Source organism: Cyprinus carpio, chromosome A3, assembly GCF_018340385.1.
Source record: "Cyprinus carpio isolate SPL01 chromosome A3, ASM1834038v1, whole genome shotgun sequence".
Taxonomy (NCBI): Eukaryota; Metazoa; Chordata; class Actinopteri; order Cypriniformes; family Cyprinidae; genus Cyprinus; species Cyprinus carpio.
In genome coordinates this window covers 33,159,856-33,180,832 of record NC_056574.1, presented here as the reverse complement: position 1 = coordinate 33,180,832, position 20,977 = coordinate 33,159,856, and the positions used below count along the sequence as shown (strand labels likewise).

General features: G+C 38.7%; 1 protein-coding gene and 1 long non-coding RNA gene across 2 annotated transcripts in view; both read left to right on the top strand.

Moving 5' to 3' along the window:
* The window catches only part of LOC109054524 (E3 ubiquitin-protein ligase rnf213-alpha-like), a 92,861-nt gene extending 78,979 nt beyond the window's left edge, over positions 1-13,882 (top strand). The window contains 17 exon segments of the mRNA XM_042730865.1: positions 35-277; positions 353-428; positions 779-813; positions 961-1,061; positions 1,491-1,647; positions 2,741-2,915; positions 3,012-3,106; positions 5,353-5,604; positions 5,901-6,033; positions 6,274-6,357; positions 8,931-9,111; positions 10,351-10,552; positions 10,699-10,776; positions 11,014-11,211; positions 11,703-11,792; positions 11,867-12,045; positions 12,957-13,882. Coding sequence (XP_042586799.1) covers positions 35-277; positions 353-428; positions 779-813; positions 961-1,061; positions 1,491-1,647; positions 2,741-2,915; positions 3,012-3,106; positions 5,353-5,604; positions 5,901-6,033; positions 6,274-6,357; positions 8,931-9,111; positions 10,351-10,552; positions 10,699-10,776; positions 11,014-11,211; positions 11,703-11,792; positions 11,867-12,045; positions 12,957-13,110 — 2,433 coding nt within the window. The 3' untranslated portion in view covers positions 13,111-13,882.
* Positions 13,883-17,011: 3,129 nt separating this feature from the next.
* Positions 17,012-19,856, top strand: LOC122138441. The gene is made up of 2 exons (XR_006155564.1): positions 17,012-17,272; positions 19,574-19,856. It is a non-coding gene; the product is annotated as an uncharacterized LOC122138441 (long non-coding RNA).
* The last annotated feature ends 1,121 nt before the right edge of the window (positions 19,857-20,977 follow it).

Here is a 20,977-nt window from a genome sequence, read left to right as displayed (position 1 = left end):
CCTGTATGTCTCATATTCATGTTGTTTTCTGTAGCAATGTGCTGGCCTTGAAGATTTTATCAGAAGCTCAGATGTCTTCATCAATAATGAAATGAGAGCATTTGCTCAGGCGCTGGTGAAAAATAATCTGAATGCTCTGCATGTACAACCACAGACATCAGGCAGAGAATTAGTGTTGGTAGAGGTCACAGTTCACATGGCTGCAGTCCTGCTGTGTGGAAATCTGCTTTTACTTCAGCCACTGCAGCGGCTGGCACTGTCCCCAAACAACATGATGGTATGAACCATTCACACTTCACATGGTGACTAGAATGTGTTTGAATGTGATATTTTTATCATGTTCTCCTCACAGGCTTCATTCATCCCAACTATGCCTGATGACATGTTGGCAGTTGCCCAGCAGGCCATGGGACAACTTCAGTGGTATTGTGAGTGGATTCTTTGTATTGGTGCTGCTATAGAATTTGCCAGTCATGCAAAATTCAAGACCTATAAAAATTCAGTGCTCCTGGAAACCCAGTGGTTAATATCTGACCTGAAATGTTGAATCATGTTACCCTGTTCTAGCTCATGTTAATACAGTAATAAATACACAGAACTTAATTATCAGAACTTTGTATGTATAGGCTAATATATTTGACATTTTTGCCTGGGTCTTACATAGAATGTAATTTTCTGTTGAATTGATTAAATAACAGCAAGAACAATAATAAATGTATGCCCATCTTTTTTTTTTTTCTTTTTTTTCTAATCTCTTGTGTCTCTTTGTGTTTGAAAGTCTGTCCTAATGGTCATCCATGCACTGTTGGTGAGGTATGGTCATGTGACTTAATTCCTATGATTTGGCTTAACACTGCATTACTTATACATTAACAGTGTACAATTAGATTAGATTTTTCCTTTTCTTTTTCTTCTTCTTCTTAAAATTAAAAAAAAAAAAATCTTCATGTATCTGTCCAGTGTGGTCGACCCATGGAGGTTGGTCGGTGTCCAGACTGTAATGAACCAATAGGTGGCTCCAACCACAATCCTGTTCAAGGCTTCCAAGCCATGCAGATACAGTGAGTTACTCTTGCAGTGAATGCTTGTTCTTCCTCTTTTATTCCTTGAAAGTTAAAATGATTAAAAGTTGAAATTATTATTTCATGTAAAATATTGCATAAGTAATGTTAACATTAAACTTGGAAAAAGTTTTTCTGAACTATGGAAAAGTTTTTCTGAACTATTCAAAATTAGCATTTTAAGGTTTATTTTACAGTATTGACTTGCACTCTATACTTTCCTACGTGTCATTCCTTACATAAGTGACTGCTGTTGAACCAGGTTTGACTAAGGCTTTTCTTGATTTTAAATTAAGCAGTTTATTATCCATAATAATGATTTGTAGAGATGTTTTTTTATGCTCAATATGCCTCCATTGAATAGTTGCTGTACATTTGTTTTAGAGGTAATTGTTTTAATCGATTTGAGGCGATTGTTCCTCTTTGCAGAGGGGACCGTACTCAGTCGGGACACATTCTGGGTGATGCACAGCGTCGTGACCAACCTGACATGCAGGACACTAAGAACATGTCACCTGCCCCCTTCGCTCTTCTCAGACTGCTCACACACATGTCCATGCTGCTGGGAGCTCAAAACAACTCACAGGTATTATATTCTTTCTGCCTGCTGTGGTTTTCATTTTATATATATATAAAATAATAAAATCATGTCATGACCTAATGATTAGAGAGTTAGGCCTGTCACAATATTCAATATATCGACTTATTGCACAATATACTGCATGTACATTACCTTAATAATTTTTGGTGAAGCAAAACATGGTCTAACATGGTCTAGTTGGTGCTAGTTCAAATTAAAAAAGGCTTCATTGGGCTGAAACTAGCAAAAACACTTGCGCCGCATTGCGCCGGGTGTATGATAGGGCCCTAGGGCTGCATGATATCAAATTTATCGAAATATCGCAATTTAACATATCATGATATGCATGTCACAATATATATATAATTTTTTTTTTGTGTTTTCAAAAATTTGTGACATTGCTTTTTATGAAATGCTAAAACATTACTGGTCACTTTCAGAAGGTGTAGTGATGCTCTCTTTTCCAAGAAAGGAAATGAAACATAGTGGTTATATAATTTTCAGCTTTGAAATATTTTTAAATATGATTTAAAATGATTTCACACACTTAAAGCAGTAGGCCTATCGTATCGCATATTGAATATCACAGTATTAAACAAGATATCGCATATCACATTTTTCTATTTTCTTTATATATATATATATATATATATATATATATATATATATATATATATATATATATATATATATATATATATATATATATATATATTTTTTATATATATATATATATATATATATATATATATATATATATATATATATATGTACTGCAGTCTCGAACTGGTTGAATTAGTTCTAATGAGATACTGTGGTTGATACATATCTTACCCTTCGTGTGTGTGTGTGTGTACATATATATACAGTTTATTGTATTTACTTTTAAATATATATCATATGCTGATTGTGGTTTTGAGTATTGATACATGTGATACAATTGGTTCAGACAACTCAATCCAGACACACATGAAGAACTGAGGAACTATATTAAAAACCGAACCTAGCTCTGGTGTAAATCCAGCCAAACTTAAACATAAAAACTTACCGAGAGCACCTTTTGCTATATTCATCCCATATTCTTGAATGTTTCTCTTAAAGTGTCAGGCAGATCATCAAGCCTGCTGTGCTGGATCCTGGTCCATTCCTGATGGCCCATCTTTTGAAGGACATGGAGCAGCTCAGCAGAGCTCTAGGCAAAGGGCTGGATGATACAGCCAGTACAATCCATTTGACTATCCACAGTCTACTGGATCCCCATCAGTCCAGCCAGTGTAAGAGTCCCACATCTCACCTTATATTTATCACTTCCCATATTGATCTCCTGTCTCAGAAATTCAAGAAATATAACATTTTGTTATTCTATACAGGGCCTGTTCCTTATGATCCAAACCTTTCCACTAAAGATGCAAGAAATGGATGGGAAAATGCCATGAATACTGATGTTATCACACATCAACTGAAGGTGAGCAATGTGTCATCTTTTAGTACATCACAGAACCCAGACTTAATTATGCAACTTAAAGTTTTTTGCATCTTAGTTTTAGTTGTGTAAATCATGGTTGATTTTCCATTTATTTCCCTCCTTTTTCATTGCCTCTGAAATAGATCATCAAATTTATTAACAGTTAAAAGCATTTTTCATTGTTGAGTAGTTGTTTGATAACACTGGACGTAACATAAAAGCGAAAGCTGAATGGTTGATTAATTGTTGCATTATTAACCTCAGTAGTAGAGTACTTCTCATAACCCTTACCTGATTATTACAAGAGATTCAAGATTCAAGATTTTTTATTTGTCACATACACAATTATATAGAGCATATATAACCAGCAGTGAAATGTGAGTCAGGTCTGCTCCATGGACAGTGCAATTATTAAAGAATACAACACAGATGAAAATATACATAAATATAGCTATGAAAGAATGAAATAAAAGTAAACAATAAAAATATAAGAATAAAATATAAACAAGATGTATACTGTAGAATAAAATATAGAATGGAAAATAATGTGCATGAAAGTAAACTGTAGTCTTAAATATTAAGATACACAGGGATGTACAAGAGGCAATGTGCATATGTGCATTATACTGTAGTCTTAAATATTAAGATACACAGGGATGTACAAGAGGCAATGTGTATATGTGCATTATACTGTAGTCTTAAATATTAAGATACACAGGAATGTGCAAGAGGTAAATGTGCAAACAGGTTGACAATTTCAGTATGTCAGTGTGAGGTAGTGAATGATGAATATCTTACTGATAAAGTGAATATTAAGTGAAGACATGAAGATGTTAAGAGGTTGGTTTTGAGTTTAGGAGCCTGATGGCCTGGGGGAAGAAACTCCTCCTAAGTCTCTCGGTTTTTGCCATCAGACTACGGAAGCGCTTACCAGATAGCAGCAAAGTGAAAAGATGGTTACTGGGGTGGATGGAGTCCTTGATGATTTTAACAGCTCTGCTTTTGCAGCGTTTGAGGTAGATGTCCTGCAGAGAGGGGAGAGCAGACACTGAGATGCGCTCAGCTAAGAGCACAACTCTCTGCAGGGCTTTGCAGTCTTGACTGGAGCTGTTCCCATACCACACTTAGATACACTGAGTCAATACTCTTTATGTGTTTGCTGTATTGAAAGTTTTTAGGATTTCTGTTGAGACTGTGTATAAGTTTTCAGGTTTGCTAGTGAGACTCTGAATTTCCTCAGCTGTCGCATATGTTTGAATGTGGGTAGTCCAAGTCAGGTCCTCGGAGATGTTTATACCAAGGTACTTGAAGCTTCTCACCCTCTCCACAGGGGTCCCGCTGATCATAAGAGGAGTGTAAGGCTGCTGCTGTCTCTTCCTTAAGTCAACAATCAGCTCTTTAGTTTTGCTCACATTCAGAGAGATACAATTGTCCTGGCACCATGATGTAAGTTTCTCTACCTCATCCAAGTTTGCGGTCTCATTATTGTTGGAAATGAGGCCCAGAACCACAGTATCATCAGCAAATTTGATAATAGATGTGGAGCTGTGGGAAGATATGCAGTCATGTGTGTAGAGAGAGTAGAGCAGGGGACTCAGGACACAGCTTTGTGGGGCTCCTACGTTCGGGGTGATGGAGTTGGACGTGTACTGGCCTACTTTCACCACTTGAGGTCTGCCAGTGAGGAAATCAAGAACCCAATTGCAGAGTGAAGAATTCAGGCCGAGGTCCATTAGTTTAGAAGCCACTTTGATGGGGACTATAGTATTGAAAGCTGAGCTATAGTTGATAAATAGCAGCCTTACATAGTTCCTGTTATTGCTGTCAATGTGTGTGAGAGAAGAGTGCAGGATGTGAGAGATGGCATCATCAGTGGATCTGTTGGGGCGATAAGCAAACTGAAGAGGGTCCAAAGTATCCGGGATGGAAGAGCAGATGACGTTTTTAACCAGTCCCTCGAAAACCTTCATGACTATTGATGTGAGGGTAATTGGACGATAGTCATTCAGACAAGAGGGTTTATTGTTCTTAGGCACACAGATGATGACAGATTTTTTTAAAGGAGGTGGGAACCACCGATGTAGCAAGAGACTCATTAAAAATGGATGTAAACAAACCAGCGAGCTGATCAGTGCAGGACCGCAGAATACGGCCAGAAATCCCCTCAGGTCCGGCTGCTTTCCATGACGTTCACTCGCTTTCACTATTACTCACTATTACTTTCCATTCTTTGATCTAACTCTCAGGTTTTGGAGCATCAGCTAAAGGAAGTGAACGCCTTCATCAGGAAAGATGAGCGAGTGTCTTCTAATCCAGTGATGAAGTTGACATTTGGGGAACCAGGGCTGTTCCTGTGCTCTCTGCCCCAGAACTCCCTCATCCATAATTCATCCATCTGGAGCTGCAGGAGGAAGGTCTCAGTGTTGAGTCTGACTCACATTGTGGAGCAAAACAGTGGCCGGGACACTTTGCCAGTGCTCTGGAAGTTCCTTCAGAGGGTAAGATATGTATCAACCACAGTATCACAAGTTCAACCAGTTCAAGACTACAGTTTATGATGCCTACTTTCTAGGCGGATTGTTTATGTTGTGTAGACAGTTCTTTAACCATTAGCATAGTCTGGTCGACTTTGATGTTAGTCTTACTGACATATGAAGGACCAGCCATAGTTTATTTTGTTTTAACATGCTAATTAGGTTTATCTGCAATAATAAAACAGAGTGGAAAAAATCTGTATTAAAATAATGGCAAACAGATGTAGAGAAAAAAGAAACTGTAAAGCTGTATATTTCAGGAAGCAGAGCTCCGGTTGGTGCGGTTCCTTCCGGAAATCTTGGTTCTCCAGAGGGATTTGGTAAAGAAGTTCCAGAACGTGACAGAGCTAAACTACAACACCATTGGCGAGTTCCTGCAAAATCAGAAAGCAGGTACCCACCATGTATTAGTGATTTACCATGTAAAAGTGTTGAGTCAGTATGGATATATTCATGATTAATCTATGGTCATTAAATTGTTTATAATTTCATATGCTTGTTGATGGTTGATTTACCCATTTCAGCACAAATGTAGTCCCAAATCAGCAGTCATGCAATCATATGCTATTTCTCTATTAATAAAGTTTATTTTCATTGCAAACATAGTGATTGTGCCTTGTTTTCATCCAACAGCTTCACTCACTGCTTGGTATGAAAAGCGCATAAAAAATTTTATATCAACTTGGAACCAAATCAGGGTATCTCTGGCTACCACAGGTAAACCAACTCCTATCTACAAGGGCAAGCATAAGTTTATGAACTTTAACTGGATTTCTGCATTGATCACCCATAAAAAGTGGTCTGATCTTCATGAAGTCACAGTTATAGACAAACACAGTCTGATTTAACTAATAACACAAAACATTGTACTTTTCAAAAATTTATTGAAGACACTGACTGGTCATTGACAGAGCAGGCTGGATAAAGCACTATAAGTGAACCTCTGTGTTACGACTTCTCCAAAAGAAATCAGAAGTCAGAAAGAGCTTTATTGCCAAGTATGTTTGCACATACAAGGAATTTGTTTTAGTGTCTTAAGCTTTGCACAGACAACAACAACACACAGATAATAAAAATAAGATGTGAATAAAATACACATGCATAAATAAACCGCAAAATAAAATAAAATAAAATAAAAAATAAGTTGTAGGGTTGTACTGGGATTTAGGGTGATAAGTATTTAAGGTTATTGTACGTACTTTTATTGCACAATGGGAGAACATTAACTGTTCTTGAAGTAGATTTCCTGGGGAAAGGAACTGTTCTTGTGCCTGGCTGTACTGGTATTCGGTGCTCTGTAACACTGACAAAAGTTCAAAAAGGAGAGGGCTTGGATGTGAAGGATCCAGAGTGATTTTCTGAGCCCTTTTTCATCACTCTGGATGTATACAGTTCTTGGAGGGTAGGCAGGGGAGCACCAATAATACTTTAGGCAGTCCTTACTATTCTCTGTAGTCTTCTGATGTCTGATTTTGTAGCTGAACCAAACCAGACAGTTAAGTACATAGGATGGACTCAATGACGGCAGAGTAGAAGTGTTTCAGCAGCTTCTGTGGCAAGTTAAATTTCCTCAGTTGGGGAAGGAAGTACAACCTTTGTTGGGCCTTTTTAACAGTGGAGTCGATGTGAGTGTCCCACTTCAGGTCCTGAGAAATGGTGGTTCCCAGGAATCTGAATGACTCCATTTGAGCCACAGTGATGTTCATGATGGTGAGTGGGGGGAGTTCAGGGGTGTTCCTCCTAAAGTCCACGATCATCTCCACAGTTTAGAGCGAGTTCAGCTCCAGGTTGTTGTGACTGCACCAGACAGCCAGCTCTTTAACCTCCTGTCTGTAATCAGACTCATTTCCGTCCTGGATGAGACCGATGACTGTAGCGTAACCTGCAAACTTTAGGAGCTTGACAGAGGGGTCTTTAGAGGTGCAGTTGTTGGTGTAGAGGGAGAAAAGCAGTGGGGAGAGGAAGCAACCCTGAGGAGTGCCAGTGCTGCTGGTGCAGCTATTGTATGTGAATTTACCCATTCTCATTAGCTGTTGCCTATCTATCAAAAAACTGGTGATCCATTGACAGATAGAGCTAGGAACAGAGAGCTGGGTTAGTTAGGTCTGGAGGAGTGTTGGGATGATGGTGTTGAAAGCAGAGTTAATGTCCACAAACAGGATCCTCACATAAGTCCCTGTTTTGTCCAGATGTTGCAGGATGAAGTGCAGTCCCATGTTGAATGCATCATCCATGGACCTGTTTGATTGGTAAGCAAACTGCAGGGGGTCAAGTAAGGGTCCAGTAATGTCCTTCAGATAAGCCAAAACCTCTTTCTTCATGACCACAGACGTTAGAGCCACAGGTCTGTAGTCATTAAGTTCTTTTATCTTGGGTTTCTTTGGGATGGGGATGATGGTGGAGCATTTGAAGCAGGCAGGGATTTTGCACAGCTTCACTGATCTGTTGAAGATCTGTGAGAATGTTGGCGCCGATGGCTTCGTGGGCAGCGCATCGACATGTAGCGCCATTGTGCTTTTGGCGTCCTGAGTTCGAGTCCCGGCTCACGGACCTTTCTCGATCCCACCCCCACCTCTCTCACCAACTTTGCTTCCTGTCGACCTACTGTCCTATCTAAATAAAAGGCATAAAACGGCAAAAATAAATCTTAAAAAAAAAAGATCTGTGAGAAGATGGGGGCCAGCTGGTCAGCACAGGTTTTCAGACAACTAATTGAAAAAAGCTAATTGGAAAAGCTAATTGAATTTAGTTAAGGAGATGAGATTGGAAGTGTGGGTGTTCTTCCCAGGCACACAAAGCCTGGTTACCATCTAAAAAAGGTGACTTGACTTGACAAATCTTTTTTTTTTTTTTTTTTTTTTTTTTTTTTAGATTCTTAAAATATTTGCATTGCAGAGATGCACAAAGCTTAAGTAGGTTAGATACTTTAGTAGGTTAGATTAAGTAGGTTAGATATCCTGTCTACAAATATAGAAAATTCTATTGCTACTTTCTCCACCATACACTTTTATTGATAAAATAATGTAATCAATATAAATGTTAAATGTGCATTATTAGTTTAGTCAGATTGTGTTTGTCTATAATTGTTCATTAAATAATGATCAGACCTTATTTTATGAGTCCATCAATGCAGAAATCCAAATATTCACAAACATTCACAGACTTATTCTTTCCACTGTCTTGACCACTTTCTTTCCACTTTAGACCAATGTGCTGTCATTTCTTAGACAATTGTCTACTTTTTTTTTTTTCATTGATGAGCGATGCATGAGATAGTCTGTTTGTGTCAGGAGAGATAAAGCTGCCAGACGATTACACCCGGGAGGATCTGGATCTGGACGCAGACCTGCAGGTGCTGCTGCCACAAAGAAGCGGTCTGGGCCTGTGCTCCACTGCCCTTGTCAGCTACCTCATCACCCTGCACAACGACCTTATCTACACTGTTGAAAGATACACTGGAGAGGAGTCTGGGTAAGAGATTCAGCAAATTTAGTCCCATGTATTTGTGGTGTTAGTAGTAGTCACTGCTGAAGTTGAGTTCAGAAAACCTATATTCTTAAGTATGAATCATCATGGTGTAACTCATCCTGTACCCAGGACTCCAGACTGCAACCATTTTTTCTGCCTGTGTGACTAAATTGTGACCGGGTTCATAAGCGCTGTCATTTCTGTTGCATATGTGAAACATCAAACGGCAACTCGTTTGAACTGTGCAGTGCTTAGAGCCTGTTTTTTTTTCTACTTTCCATGTTAGGAGGAGAGCTAAGGTGCGCGCAGCAAAAATGACGCAAATATTGAAGAAATAATGGATTGTTTTCAGGCTAAAGTAAAGTAAAAGAAAACTTTTTAAACCAGAGAAGGTGATCATGTTGGTATTCTTATAGGGAAAAAAAAAACAATGCAAGCACTGTCACCGGCAGCAAGTTTAGTTTTACTTTTCTTTTTGTTTTCATTTTGAAAAGCTTATCTTTGCTGTTTACCTCACGTTATGCTATGGAGGCTCCTTTTTAGTCTTAAAAAGTGAAAGGTGTATAGATGTAAGCAAAACAGACAATTATTCAATTAAAACATGACAAGTTCGCAAATTCGAAAGTGAAAGCATCTTAAGCCCGGCTTATAACATAGCAAAAAGAGTCACAAAAGAGCGACCAGTGGGAAGAATGAGTCTGGAGACCTGTGTACCATTTGTTGCTATGAGAGATATTTCATACCATGAGTTTTCAGATGTTTACCGTTTTACTCTTATTGACCGTTCAGCAAATACACGTTCTTAAAGACAGTGTCATTAAATAGACCAAATTATTTTGCTGTTACAATGAAACACAATAAAAAAAAATATATCAAATTTCATTGAAACATTTCAAATCATGTGGCTTGTGAATAATAGAGGTGTACTATTACTTTGATGAATGATCGGACTTACAATTTTCACTTTAATAAAACACCTGTTGATGCTGGTTGAGTGAAAAAAACACCTACATAATCACTTTGAAGGAGGGTTCTGAGCCATGACTAAAGACCACAATAGTACTTAGTGGTGTAATATTATATTATAATATAATAATATAAAATATAGCATTATATCACCCTAGGGACCACATAGCAACTGAAGAAAAAAAAAAACACTTTATCAACTTTAAACCCACCATACCCAATTTACCAGTTAGACACCCATCTCGTCATTCCATTCTCTGTCCTGTTTCCTTCCAGTTACACGGTAAGCCCAGCTGACCTGACGGAGATGCACGTGATCCGTTATGAGTATGAGCGGGATCTTCTACCTCTGGTGCTGTCCAACTGCCAATATAGGATGGAGCGTGGTCAGGAAACCCTGGAGGAGTACGACCTGCTCAAGATTCAGCAGCAGATCCTCACCCGCTTTCTACAGGGCAAACCACACATCACCCTTAATGTACGTCACAGCACCACAAGAGCTGACAAATGCCTGTTCAGAAGTGTTTTTAGTAGTTCTTCAAGCCTGACAACTGGTAGAGTAGATAAATGAGTAAAATTATAATTATTTGTTTTAATTTATGTTTTTGTTTCTTCGTGTTTCAGGGTATTCCAACACTGGTGAACAGACAGGACAGAAATTATGAGATAATATTTAAAGATGTTAAGGGCAAAGTTCAACAAGTAAGTTATATTATTTATTCAATTATAAATGTTTTATTAGCATAATACGTTTAAATCTGTAACGGTTATGTTATTGTTAAATGTAGGTCCATTGTTCAAAATGCTCTTAATGAATATTAATATTGTTTATATGCAAATTTTACAATTGTACATTTAATTAAATCCATGGTTACAGTGTAGAGATATATTTTAACCATTTTAATATGTCACAAGCTGTCATGTGATTGTGTATCAAAAGAGTCACTGCAGCCTCTGACACAGTACGACCTTGTGAAGGAGCTGCAGTCCTACAGTGACGTGTGTGAGGCCCTGTCCACAGTTGAACTGGCCCTGGGTTTCCTCGCCATGACGGGGGGAGAGCCACACATGCAGCTTGGCACTTACTTGAAGGAGGTGCTGCAGATGACTGACCACATGGCCCCACATGTCTTCAAGGTTGGTCATGAACACACACTTTCTTTTTATTAAATGTACTATTTTGGAGCAGTGGTGATGCTATATGTTGCTATCCTCACTGGTCTCTAAGAATCCCTGTATAGTAAGATTGGTTTAATGTCATGATCAGACGTGTTTCTCTTGGGGGGGGTTAACACACACATAACACACAAAAAGGCCTTGAGATGTTTAAAAGTTGAAATACCTTGATGTTACTTTAAAAGCACAGTGTTTGTGACACAAGATGCTAAAAAAAGACCTACATACGATTCATCATAAAATTAAAAAGTAACACACTGAAATTAAGAACAGTCATTCAGCAGGGTGACACTTTATGGATCCCTGTCACATTTAACTAGCTTCTCTGAAGCGGAAGTCATAGATTTCTATCTTTTCTGTTTTTTCAATAGAAAAAGTCCATGATTACATTTCAATCCCTAATCTGTTTTCTGGTAATGTGTGATACCTGTGAGTGATAATTATGTGTGCAGGCATTAAGTAGGTGCAGCCTGAAACACTGTGTGGTGTTGTGGCAGCTGCTCAGCTCTCTGAAATCAGAGACAATGCTACGTCTGAAGAGGGTGAGACACTCAACATAGTATTCTGTTTTGTGCTTTCAATGAGTTTTTTTGTGAAAATGACATCTGCTCTTCAGGACCCGTTTGTGGGCATCAGCAAGGAGTACAAACATGCTTTGCAGGAGGAACACAAGAGACTGCTCACTAGTTTTTTCACAAAGTCCAGCGCTGATGCCTTCCTGTTGGAGATGCATGAGTTTCTGCTTTTGGTCCTGAAGAACCCAAAAGCCACGGACACCTTTAGGCCTGACTGGGGGTGAGACCTGAGGAATATTACCAGTGCTGCAACACTAGTGTAGTCTGATTCACAAACAAATTACTTGAATGAACACCTTTCATTGATTTCTTTTCACGCACATTACTGTTTTGAATCAGTCTGACAAATCCTTTACTGAATAAATTCACTGAATTCATCAGAATCAACATTTGACGCAATGACTGAACTGCAAGTTATAGCAGTAGCTGTGTTTTGGTTTGTTTTTTGCACTGACGGCTTTTAAAACTAAGTAATTGCTGACTGGTTTTGTGGAACTAATCCTCCATTAAGCCCCACTCTCAGTGAGAAGCAATCACACCAAATTACCCTCAAGAAATTAAAGTAATATCTGAATTAACCATGTATGTATTTATGTCAAGTGATTATATATAGTTGACACAAAAGGAAAGGCTGTTCAAAACATGAAACTGGGTAAACTTTGTGATACAGAGGCTTAAGAATGCTCAACTAGAAAACTAAAGTTTAACTGTTTACACTAGGGGGGGGCGGGCAGTATAGTATTTATTTATGAATATGTTTTATTGAAGTGTCCATGGCGTGTATCCATAAAAATATCTGTATCAGTATATATAGTTTTTACCTAAAATTTTAAAATGTCTGAATATTATTTTTTTTTATCGCCCACAAATTTGTATGCAGTTTACAAAAAAATCCATAAGACTGTGGGGGCACTAAAAATACTATCATCAAGTTAATCAAGTTAATCAAATATTTCAAAATGAACATACGATTGGCAGGGAAATATGGGGAAGTTTGTGAATGGGTTTTGTATTCTTAAGGAATACAGAATCTGTGGGAGCCTTGATAATATTGTGGTGATGTGCACTCTAAAGCACTTGATGAACATATGGAAATCTATCATAACTCACTAAATTCTGTCTGTCTTCCAGTCTTAAAGACACTGTTGTGTCCTACATGGAGCGTAAAGATCTGGACATTCCTCCTGAGGTGGATGAGTTCTTCCCTAAAGAGATCCTGCTCTCACAATACACAGACACGTGGAAGTTCTCTGTTCTTCTCAGACAAGAAAGAAACCAAAGATAGATTCAGGATGAAGTACTTCTGTTGCCTTAACCAGTCACTTTCATATCAGGGAAAACTTTGATTTGATTTTCAAATTACATCAGTACAGGCTTTTAAAAAATAGTGCCTTTTTTTGTGCACCTGAGCAACAGTATGCAGCACAGTATGTGAACATATTTGTTCCCTTATTCACAGCACTTTGTTGTAATATTGCTTGAAGGGTTTTGGGACCGTAATGTTGTACAGTCTCAAAGTATTTTTTTGGATAGTTGGCAAGTACAATACAACTTATTATAAAGTATAAAAAGTTCAAAACATTACAAAGTATAAAAATTCAAAACAATCAAATACTTTTCTGTAATTTTTTATGTTTTGTTTTGGAAGTTGCTAACAGTTGTTTAACTATTCCTTCTATGTTTACTTGTACATACATTAATTTTGAGAACGTGAACTGTTGATTGTTGAAATATTCACACTCCACATCATGAGCCCAGACCTAGATGCACTAGTGTCCATGTCTTTTGTTTTTGTCCATGTTTTTGATAGCATATTGTTTTTTGGTTAGTGTAGTTTAAAGGGTGTTCCGTAAAAAATACAGTTTTACAGGGATTTCTAACCTCCTTTTTTTCTTTTCTTTTCTTCCAAGCACTTTTTTTTCTGTGCTTTTACTATCCTAAAAACAATGTTTCTGTGTATCAACATATGTGCTGGAAAAATGCTGTGTGCAAGAAGTTTTCTTGTTCAGTGACTAACATGGATTTGAATAAAGAGTTATTAAATATTTTTACCTCCACCTCAAAGTTGGCATGTTGCATAACAAGGTTGTTAAAATATTTTAATTGGTTTAGAAGGAAGTCTGGATGGTCAATCCCCAAAAATATATAATTTGACAGATTGCCCTCACAGATATGCCCTAGGGTGCTGTAGAACATCGACTGATGCTCACTTACACTCTAAAAAATAAAACATTGGGTCAACAAAAAAAAAAATATGTTAACGTTTTCCACTAGAATTTTTTTGTTTAGACTACTGGCAGAATTACATTAATTCAAAGCGATGTTTTGAGTATGATGAATTAACCTTTTAGGCCACAATAAAACGCATTTTTTAAGTAACATGAACTTAATAATTTTCAACATGAATGCAAGTAATTAAGTTGATCCAACATAATGTTTTAAGTTAGGTGAAGAAGTTTTTTGGCCACAATAAAACACATTTCTAAGTAACATGAACTTAATAATTAAGCTGAGCCCTGTCGTATAATAAAGACATTTTCCTGTGTTTTCCAGGAGGCAATTTTAAAATATAAACAGACCGCATTAATGATCAGTTTTTTTTCCCAAATAATATTCAATTGTGAATAATATGCGCGAGGGAGGGAGAGCAAGACAGTTGAACAAATAGTGAACAAAATAGTGTAGCTACCACTGATCTATATATATATATATATATATATATATATATATATATATATATATATATATATATATATATATATATATGTTCTATATTATAGATAGCTACTCAATCAGTGACAAGCTACAGCTATAGCTAACTTTACCTCGGCACACAGACTATAACGTTACTATCAACACTGCTCAAATTTCATTTACATTTACATTTACATTTAATCATTTAGCAGACGCTTTTATCCAAAGCGACTTACAAATGAGAACAGTAGAAACAATCAGATCAACGAGAAAACAACAACGGTATACAAGTGCTATGACAAGTCTCAGTTAGTCTAGTACAGAACACGTAGTCAGGGTTTTATTTTTTTTATTTTTTATTTTTTTGAATATGATAGACAAGAAAAAGGTAAGTACTAGTATTAGTTGGTTAAGTGCAGGCGAAAAGGATGAGTCTTCAGATGTTTTTTGAAAATGAGTAAAGACTCAGCTGTTCGAATTGAGATCGGGAGGTCATTCCACCAGCTGGGAGCAGTCCAGGAAAAAGTCCGTGAGAGTGATTTTGAGCCTCTTTGGGATGGCAACACAAGGCGTCGTTCACTTGCAGAGCGCAAACTTCTGGAGGGTGCATAAGATTGAACTAGTGAGTTTAGGTAAGTTGGCGCCGTGCCAGTGGTCGTTTTGTAGGCAAGCATCAGTACCTTGAATTTGATGCGAGCGGCTACTGGTAGCCAGTGTAACCTGATGAGTAGAGGAGTAACATGGGCTGTTTTTGGCTCATTGAAGACAACCCTTGCTGCTGCATTCTGGATCAGTTGTAGATTTCAGAGTAAGGACTTGCAGATTTCGGTATTCGGTATTCGGTTACAGTAGGCTATCACCAACTGAATCCTGAGCGAATGCGAATATGTGTAATTAAGCATAAAATTACTTACCATTCACCACATGCTTCACTCGTCTCGTCTCGTCGTCTGGCCTTGAACATGCGCGCGCTGTTTACGCGTAATCAAATTGTTTTTTACATTAACAGAACTTAAAATGAAATTGTTTTTTGATTAACTGAAAATGTTAAACTCTGACAATAGTATATTTCATCAATAGGCATAATTTGTGTGTCATCCCAGCTTAATAGAATAACAATTACAATTAAAAAGTCTAACAGTATCTCAGAACTTGATTTTTTATTTCACAACAATATATATATTTAAGTAATGACTAAAGGTCCTCTGAATTAGTTTTTAGAGTGTACAGTGGTCTAGGATCCAGTGGCGAACGGGACACCCCCGGCCTTTTGTGGGGCCCCGTCGCAGGACATTCTAAAAGGCAGTGCTTCGAGACACTGCAAAAGATGCGAGACGTGAGCGCAAAGGTAGTGCAGTGGAGCGGGCTTAATGTTCTAAAACAACAACCGGGGAAAATCTATTTTTTCTCACATTTCACTTGACATAAACTTCTTAAACAACCGCACCTTAATCGAAGTGCGGTGATACCTACGCTTAAAGTGGCTCATGTACGGAGCCCCACATTTGACATGCAGTTCGTTGATTTGATTCAACTAAATTCTGGACAAGATTTAGTAATATCGTGCATACAATTTAGTAAAACGAGAATATTCGTGTTCACGAATGTACGAGCCTCCGTATGCTTTAAGCAGGGCTTACAAACGAGAGAGAGAGAAAAAAATCGGTTCACTCCAAGCAGAGTCGGCATTTTACCGGTTTCTGTTCATGCGTTTGTTATTACCGTTCTGAAACCGGTGTGAGTAGAAAAAATGCTAGCGTCATTTTTTCAACTTTTCTGTGTCTGAAATTGCTTACTCGTTCACTCATTCACTAATCCCTACATAGTGTGTGGCAGATGAGTGGACTAGCAATATCAGAGTGAACAAAATAAGTGAACGGATTAGGACGTTGACGTATACACTGCGCGTGACACTTGGAGCAGTTGCAAAAACATCATTACATATACACTTTTATATTACATGTAAATATTAAATGCCAATAACGCTCAAATTACTTTATTGTAATTATACATATACGTCAGCTTTGGGTTTTCATTGATGGTATTATTTATTTGTTTGTAATCCTTTGTTCATAATCATATTAAAATATTGAGAACAAAAATGGAACACACATTAACACAATTTTATGTAATTATTTTTTTTAGTATCCTGAAACTCTCCCGAGCAGCGTGAGCTCATAAGATAATGGTCATAAAGCGGCCAATGAACCATAAATAAAACATAACATTACAAACAAATGTCATAACTTATTCAAACATTTTATACTATTATAGATATTATTTACATATAATTGTATAACGTTTTATTTTTCATTGTTATATGTTTAACTGTGACTATGTTAAGATTAATTTTAATATGCCAGTAAAAATACTGCAGACTTTCTCCGGGTCTCATATATTTATTAAAATTAAGTAAAACAAAACGCTAAATGTTTACTTTGGAGAGCCGTCAAGTATTTGCGAGAGCGAATTTAAAGCTTGCAGGCACACCGGCCGCGCGCAGCGTCTTCTGTGATTTCTAACGGCTCGGTTCTCTCAAGTCTGCACTCGATGCATCCTCGATATCAAGAACACATCCGGGCACTTCCATGCGTCCTCTGTACTTGCGTTCTTGAGAATTGGAATTGAACTTCGACGGTTAATGATGACGATCCTCAAGGTCTAAGCGAAACCACATCACCCCGCCTCCATTCAGATTGACGCGCCGTGCACAGCCTGTAGGAGACAGATCTCCGCTTTTTCGCAATGCAAGGGTAAATAAATAACTGATATTGTTTGAATAGTACAGCATTTTCTTTACTCAAACACTATGTCTGTAAAGGCTAATGTTTTTGTGTGTTTGAAGACCGGAGAAGTAGGTTATTTGCCATCTAGCCAATATACTTTTGTACGTTTTAAATATCCTATGCATAAGCGCTTAATCGTTTATATCGTGATTTTGGCCAAGTGTATTAAGCAAGAAGAAAAACGAATCGCCCATATAGCAACAATAAACGTTATGGGTAGAGTGGGGGAAAACGCCCCCCTTAAGGAAAATGTTCATTACAGTGAAACAAAACATAAATGTGACTAGAATTGCCATCCCGGTTTTGAGTGACTATGGCAGGAGTTATTCACCAAATATTAAAATAACTTCAGCTTTATTATTTATTTGTTTTTTTGATTGAAATTTTTTTGTGTAAAGGGGGGGTTTTTTGCCAGAGGTGTGGTGTAATGCCCCCTTTCTTACCAACCAGTTTGCTTCATAGATCAACAGCAAAATGAACAGACTAGTTTTTAATCTCTAAAAGTAAAAGGCAAGTAATGTATCAACATGTATAGGCCTATATATTAATATTTATTTGAGGAATGTCCAACATATCCAAATTTTTAACATTTAAATTTATACATATAACTTAGTCATGCAAACAAATATGTTGTAATAAATAAATAATTAAATAAATACATAAATAAACATTAATTCATTAGCCATTCACAGCCATTTTAACATTTATATTAAGGCTAACCTGTAATGTTGATGAAAGCGTATAATGCGATGCACTTGCCTCAGATGCGGCCGTTCTATTGACAAACAAAACACAAATGTCCTCATTCGCGGGCCAAAAACCTTGTTAACACCATTTGAGCTTGTTTTTCATATAATGTTAAGTGCAAGTGTCTGATACAATACCAACACTGACGACGCAGAGTTGTATAATTATTGACTTTTCTCTCCTTCTTTCTTTTTTCCCCCTGTATTTCAGTAGAGTGTGCCATAGAATTGTTTTATTTATCAACACCCCCATCACCCCGAACCCCCCCTTACAAAAACTACCTGTGGTATTCCATGTGGTAAAACATTTAAAGTACCACACAGATCTAGTGTGGTAATTGTGTGGTATTGTGTTGTTTTTTGGGACGCTTTACCACAGCATTTGTGTTGTAATATATCTGTGATATTCTTGTGGTACTACTGTCATATTTCTGCAGTAATACCTGTAATAATCCTGTGGTCCTTTTGTGATATTTTTGTGGTATACCTGTATTAATTTTGCAGGGTTTTTTATGGTAACACTTAATATGCTATGATATTCCTACGAGAAAACCATAGTTTCTCTGTCATAAACCTGTGGTTTTACTAGCATACTTGTCATAATCTTAAAAATGTGACACCATAGAGACTTAAAATTATACAGAGAATAATCAATGAAGCTGTCATTTACAACACTAACATCATGTCTGCACTCTACTGGAGAACTCAGTGACAGTGTGCTAAACAAAAAAAACTATTTGCTCAGTGCCACAACACATAGTCAGTGAAAACATTTGATGTAATGGGATTAGATCTAAATAGAATGCTATAATTGACAATTTTCAAGATTATTAGATTGTTTAATTATGGCAACATTAGTTGTTATATTTTCTTATTAATTGTGTAGGTCTAATTAGCACTTGAATCCCCGGTTTCACAGTCAAGGCTTCCATAGGCTTCCCTGTAATTTAAACTTGCCAGCCCAGAAATTTTGTAAAGACATGTTAAAATAGTCCAAGTGACCACAGTGGCTCAACCTGAAGTTTATCAAGCGACGAGAAAACTTTTTGTGTGCAAAAAAACAAACAATATGCTGGCCAATAGTAAGCCTACATTCTGACGTACAACCCAGAAGCGCTGCACTGTTACACTACGTAAACTGACTCAGAGAAGCAAAGAGGAAAATGAATAGTTGAATAAAGACGTTATTTTTGTTTGTTTTTTGCGCACAAAAAGTATTCTCGTCGCTTGATAAACTTCAGGTTGAGCCACTGTGGTCACTTGGACTATTTTAACGATGTTTTTACTAACTTTCTGGGCTGGCAAGTTACAATTACAATAGAAGCCTATGGAGGAGTGAGACAGCTGTCACGGTTGGTAAACCGTGGTCTCAGGTTTTCACTATGTGGGTGGAGTTTTGTGTGTCGCTCGTCTGCACTGATTGTTTCATGTGGGCGTCGCCGTTGATTGTTCATTTGCACCAGCTGTTACTCATCACCTGATCCCTATATATATGCCCTGTCTTTCGTCTTGTGTTTGTCAGAGCGTTTTTATGCAGTTTCCCGTCTGGTTGACTGGTTCTCGTCCTTGTTTCTCTGTGCTGTTTGATTCGCTGTTGTCTTCCCCGGAACCCCGTCCACTCTTCACCACCGGATGCACCTACTACCACCACGGACTGCTCATCTCAGGCCTGTGTCACGCTCTCCTGCTGCATCTACTCACCGCCACTTCCTGGATCATCGTTTGCCATCGCTGTTACCACCTGTTGTTTTCCCTTGGACTCAGTTATACATTCCTGTTCTCAATAAACTTTACATTTAACTCTTGCATTTGCTTCCTCACCCATTTGTTACCGTTACAGAACGCTCTGACCAACTATGGAAGCAGCAAGTTCCACTTCACTCTCCGAATTCATCCACCACAGTGTCAACCGCATGGATCAGCAGCAGGACGCGCTGTCCAAGCGCTGGTGACACAGGTGTCCGAGCTCACCCAGCAGATCCAACAGCTGACCATTCCCGCTGCGCCACCCGCACCGTCGGTTTCCCCCCGGGCTAGCACCGAACCCAGCTATCGACCCGAACCACGCCTACCAGTTCCCGAGAACTACTCTGGTGAGCCTAATTACTGCAGAACATTCATAACCAAGTGTTCCATGCATTTCTCCCTGCAGCCTCGCACCTTTGAGACCGAGGAGTCCAAGGTGGAGTTTGTGCTGACTCTGCTCTCGGGTAGGGCTGCCCTGTGGGGAACGGCGGTGTGGGAGAACCGAGATCCATGCTGCGCCTCGTTCCACTCCCTCTCCGAGGAGATGAAGAGGGTATTCGACCGGGCCGCGGCCGGCAAGGAGGCGGCCCGCGAGCTGACGGAACTCAAGCATGGGAATCTCTCCGTGGCGGATTACTCCATCCGGTTTCGCACCTTGGCGGCCGCGTGCAAGTGGAACGAGGAGGCGCAGTGGGATATGTTCCTGCATGGGGTTGGCCGACCCGTGTTCACAAGGAGATCTACCTCCTCGAGTTGCCCACCAGCCTCAACGGACTCATCGACCTGGCGCTCCGCGTGGATGCTCGCATCGAGCGTCTGGGGGCAACCGCCTGTCCCACACGTCTCCCAAGCACCCTAGAGAGTGGCAGCTCGAGTAGAGAGAACACGGTCGGTCCCGTCTTCGATCATGAGCCCATGCAGGTGGGTAGAGCTCGACTGACCCGGGAGGAGAGAGAGAGGCGGAGGTCCCAAGGACTGTGCCTGTATTGTGGCGGCTCTGGACACTTTCTATGCTCCTGCCCAGTAAAAGAGCCAGCCCGGTAGTAAATTTGAGGCTACTATCGGGTGGGATCTCCGCCGGGAAGTCCTCAACAACATCTACTCTCCTTCCGGTGAAACTGAGATGGGCCAACAACACGCACACCTGTCACGCCCTCCTGGACTCGGGGGCAGAAGGTAA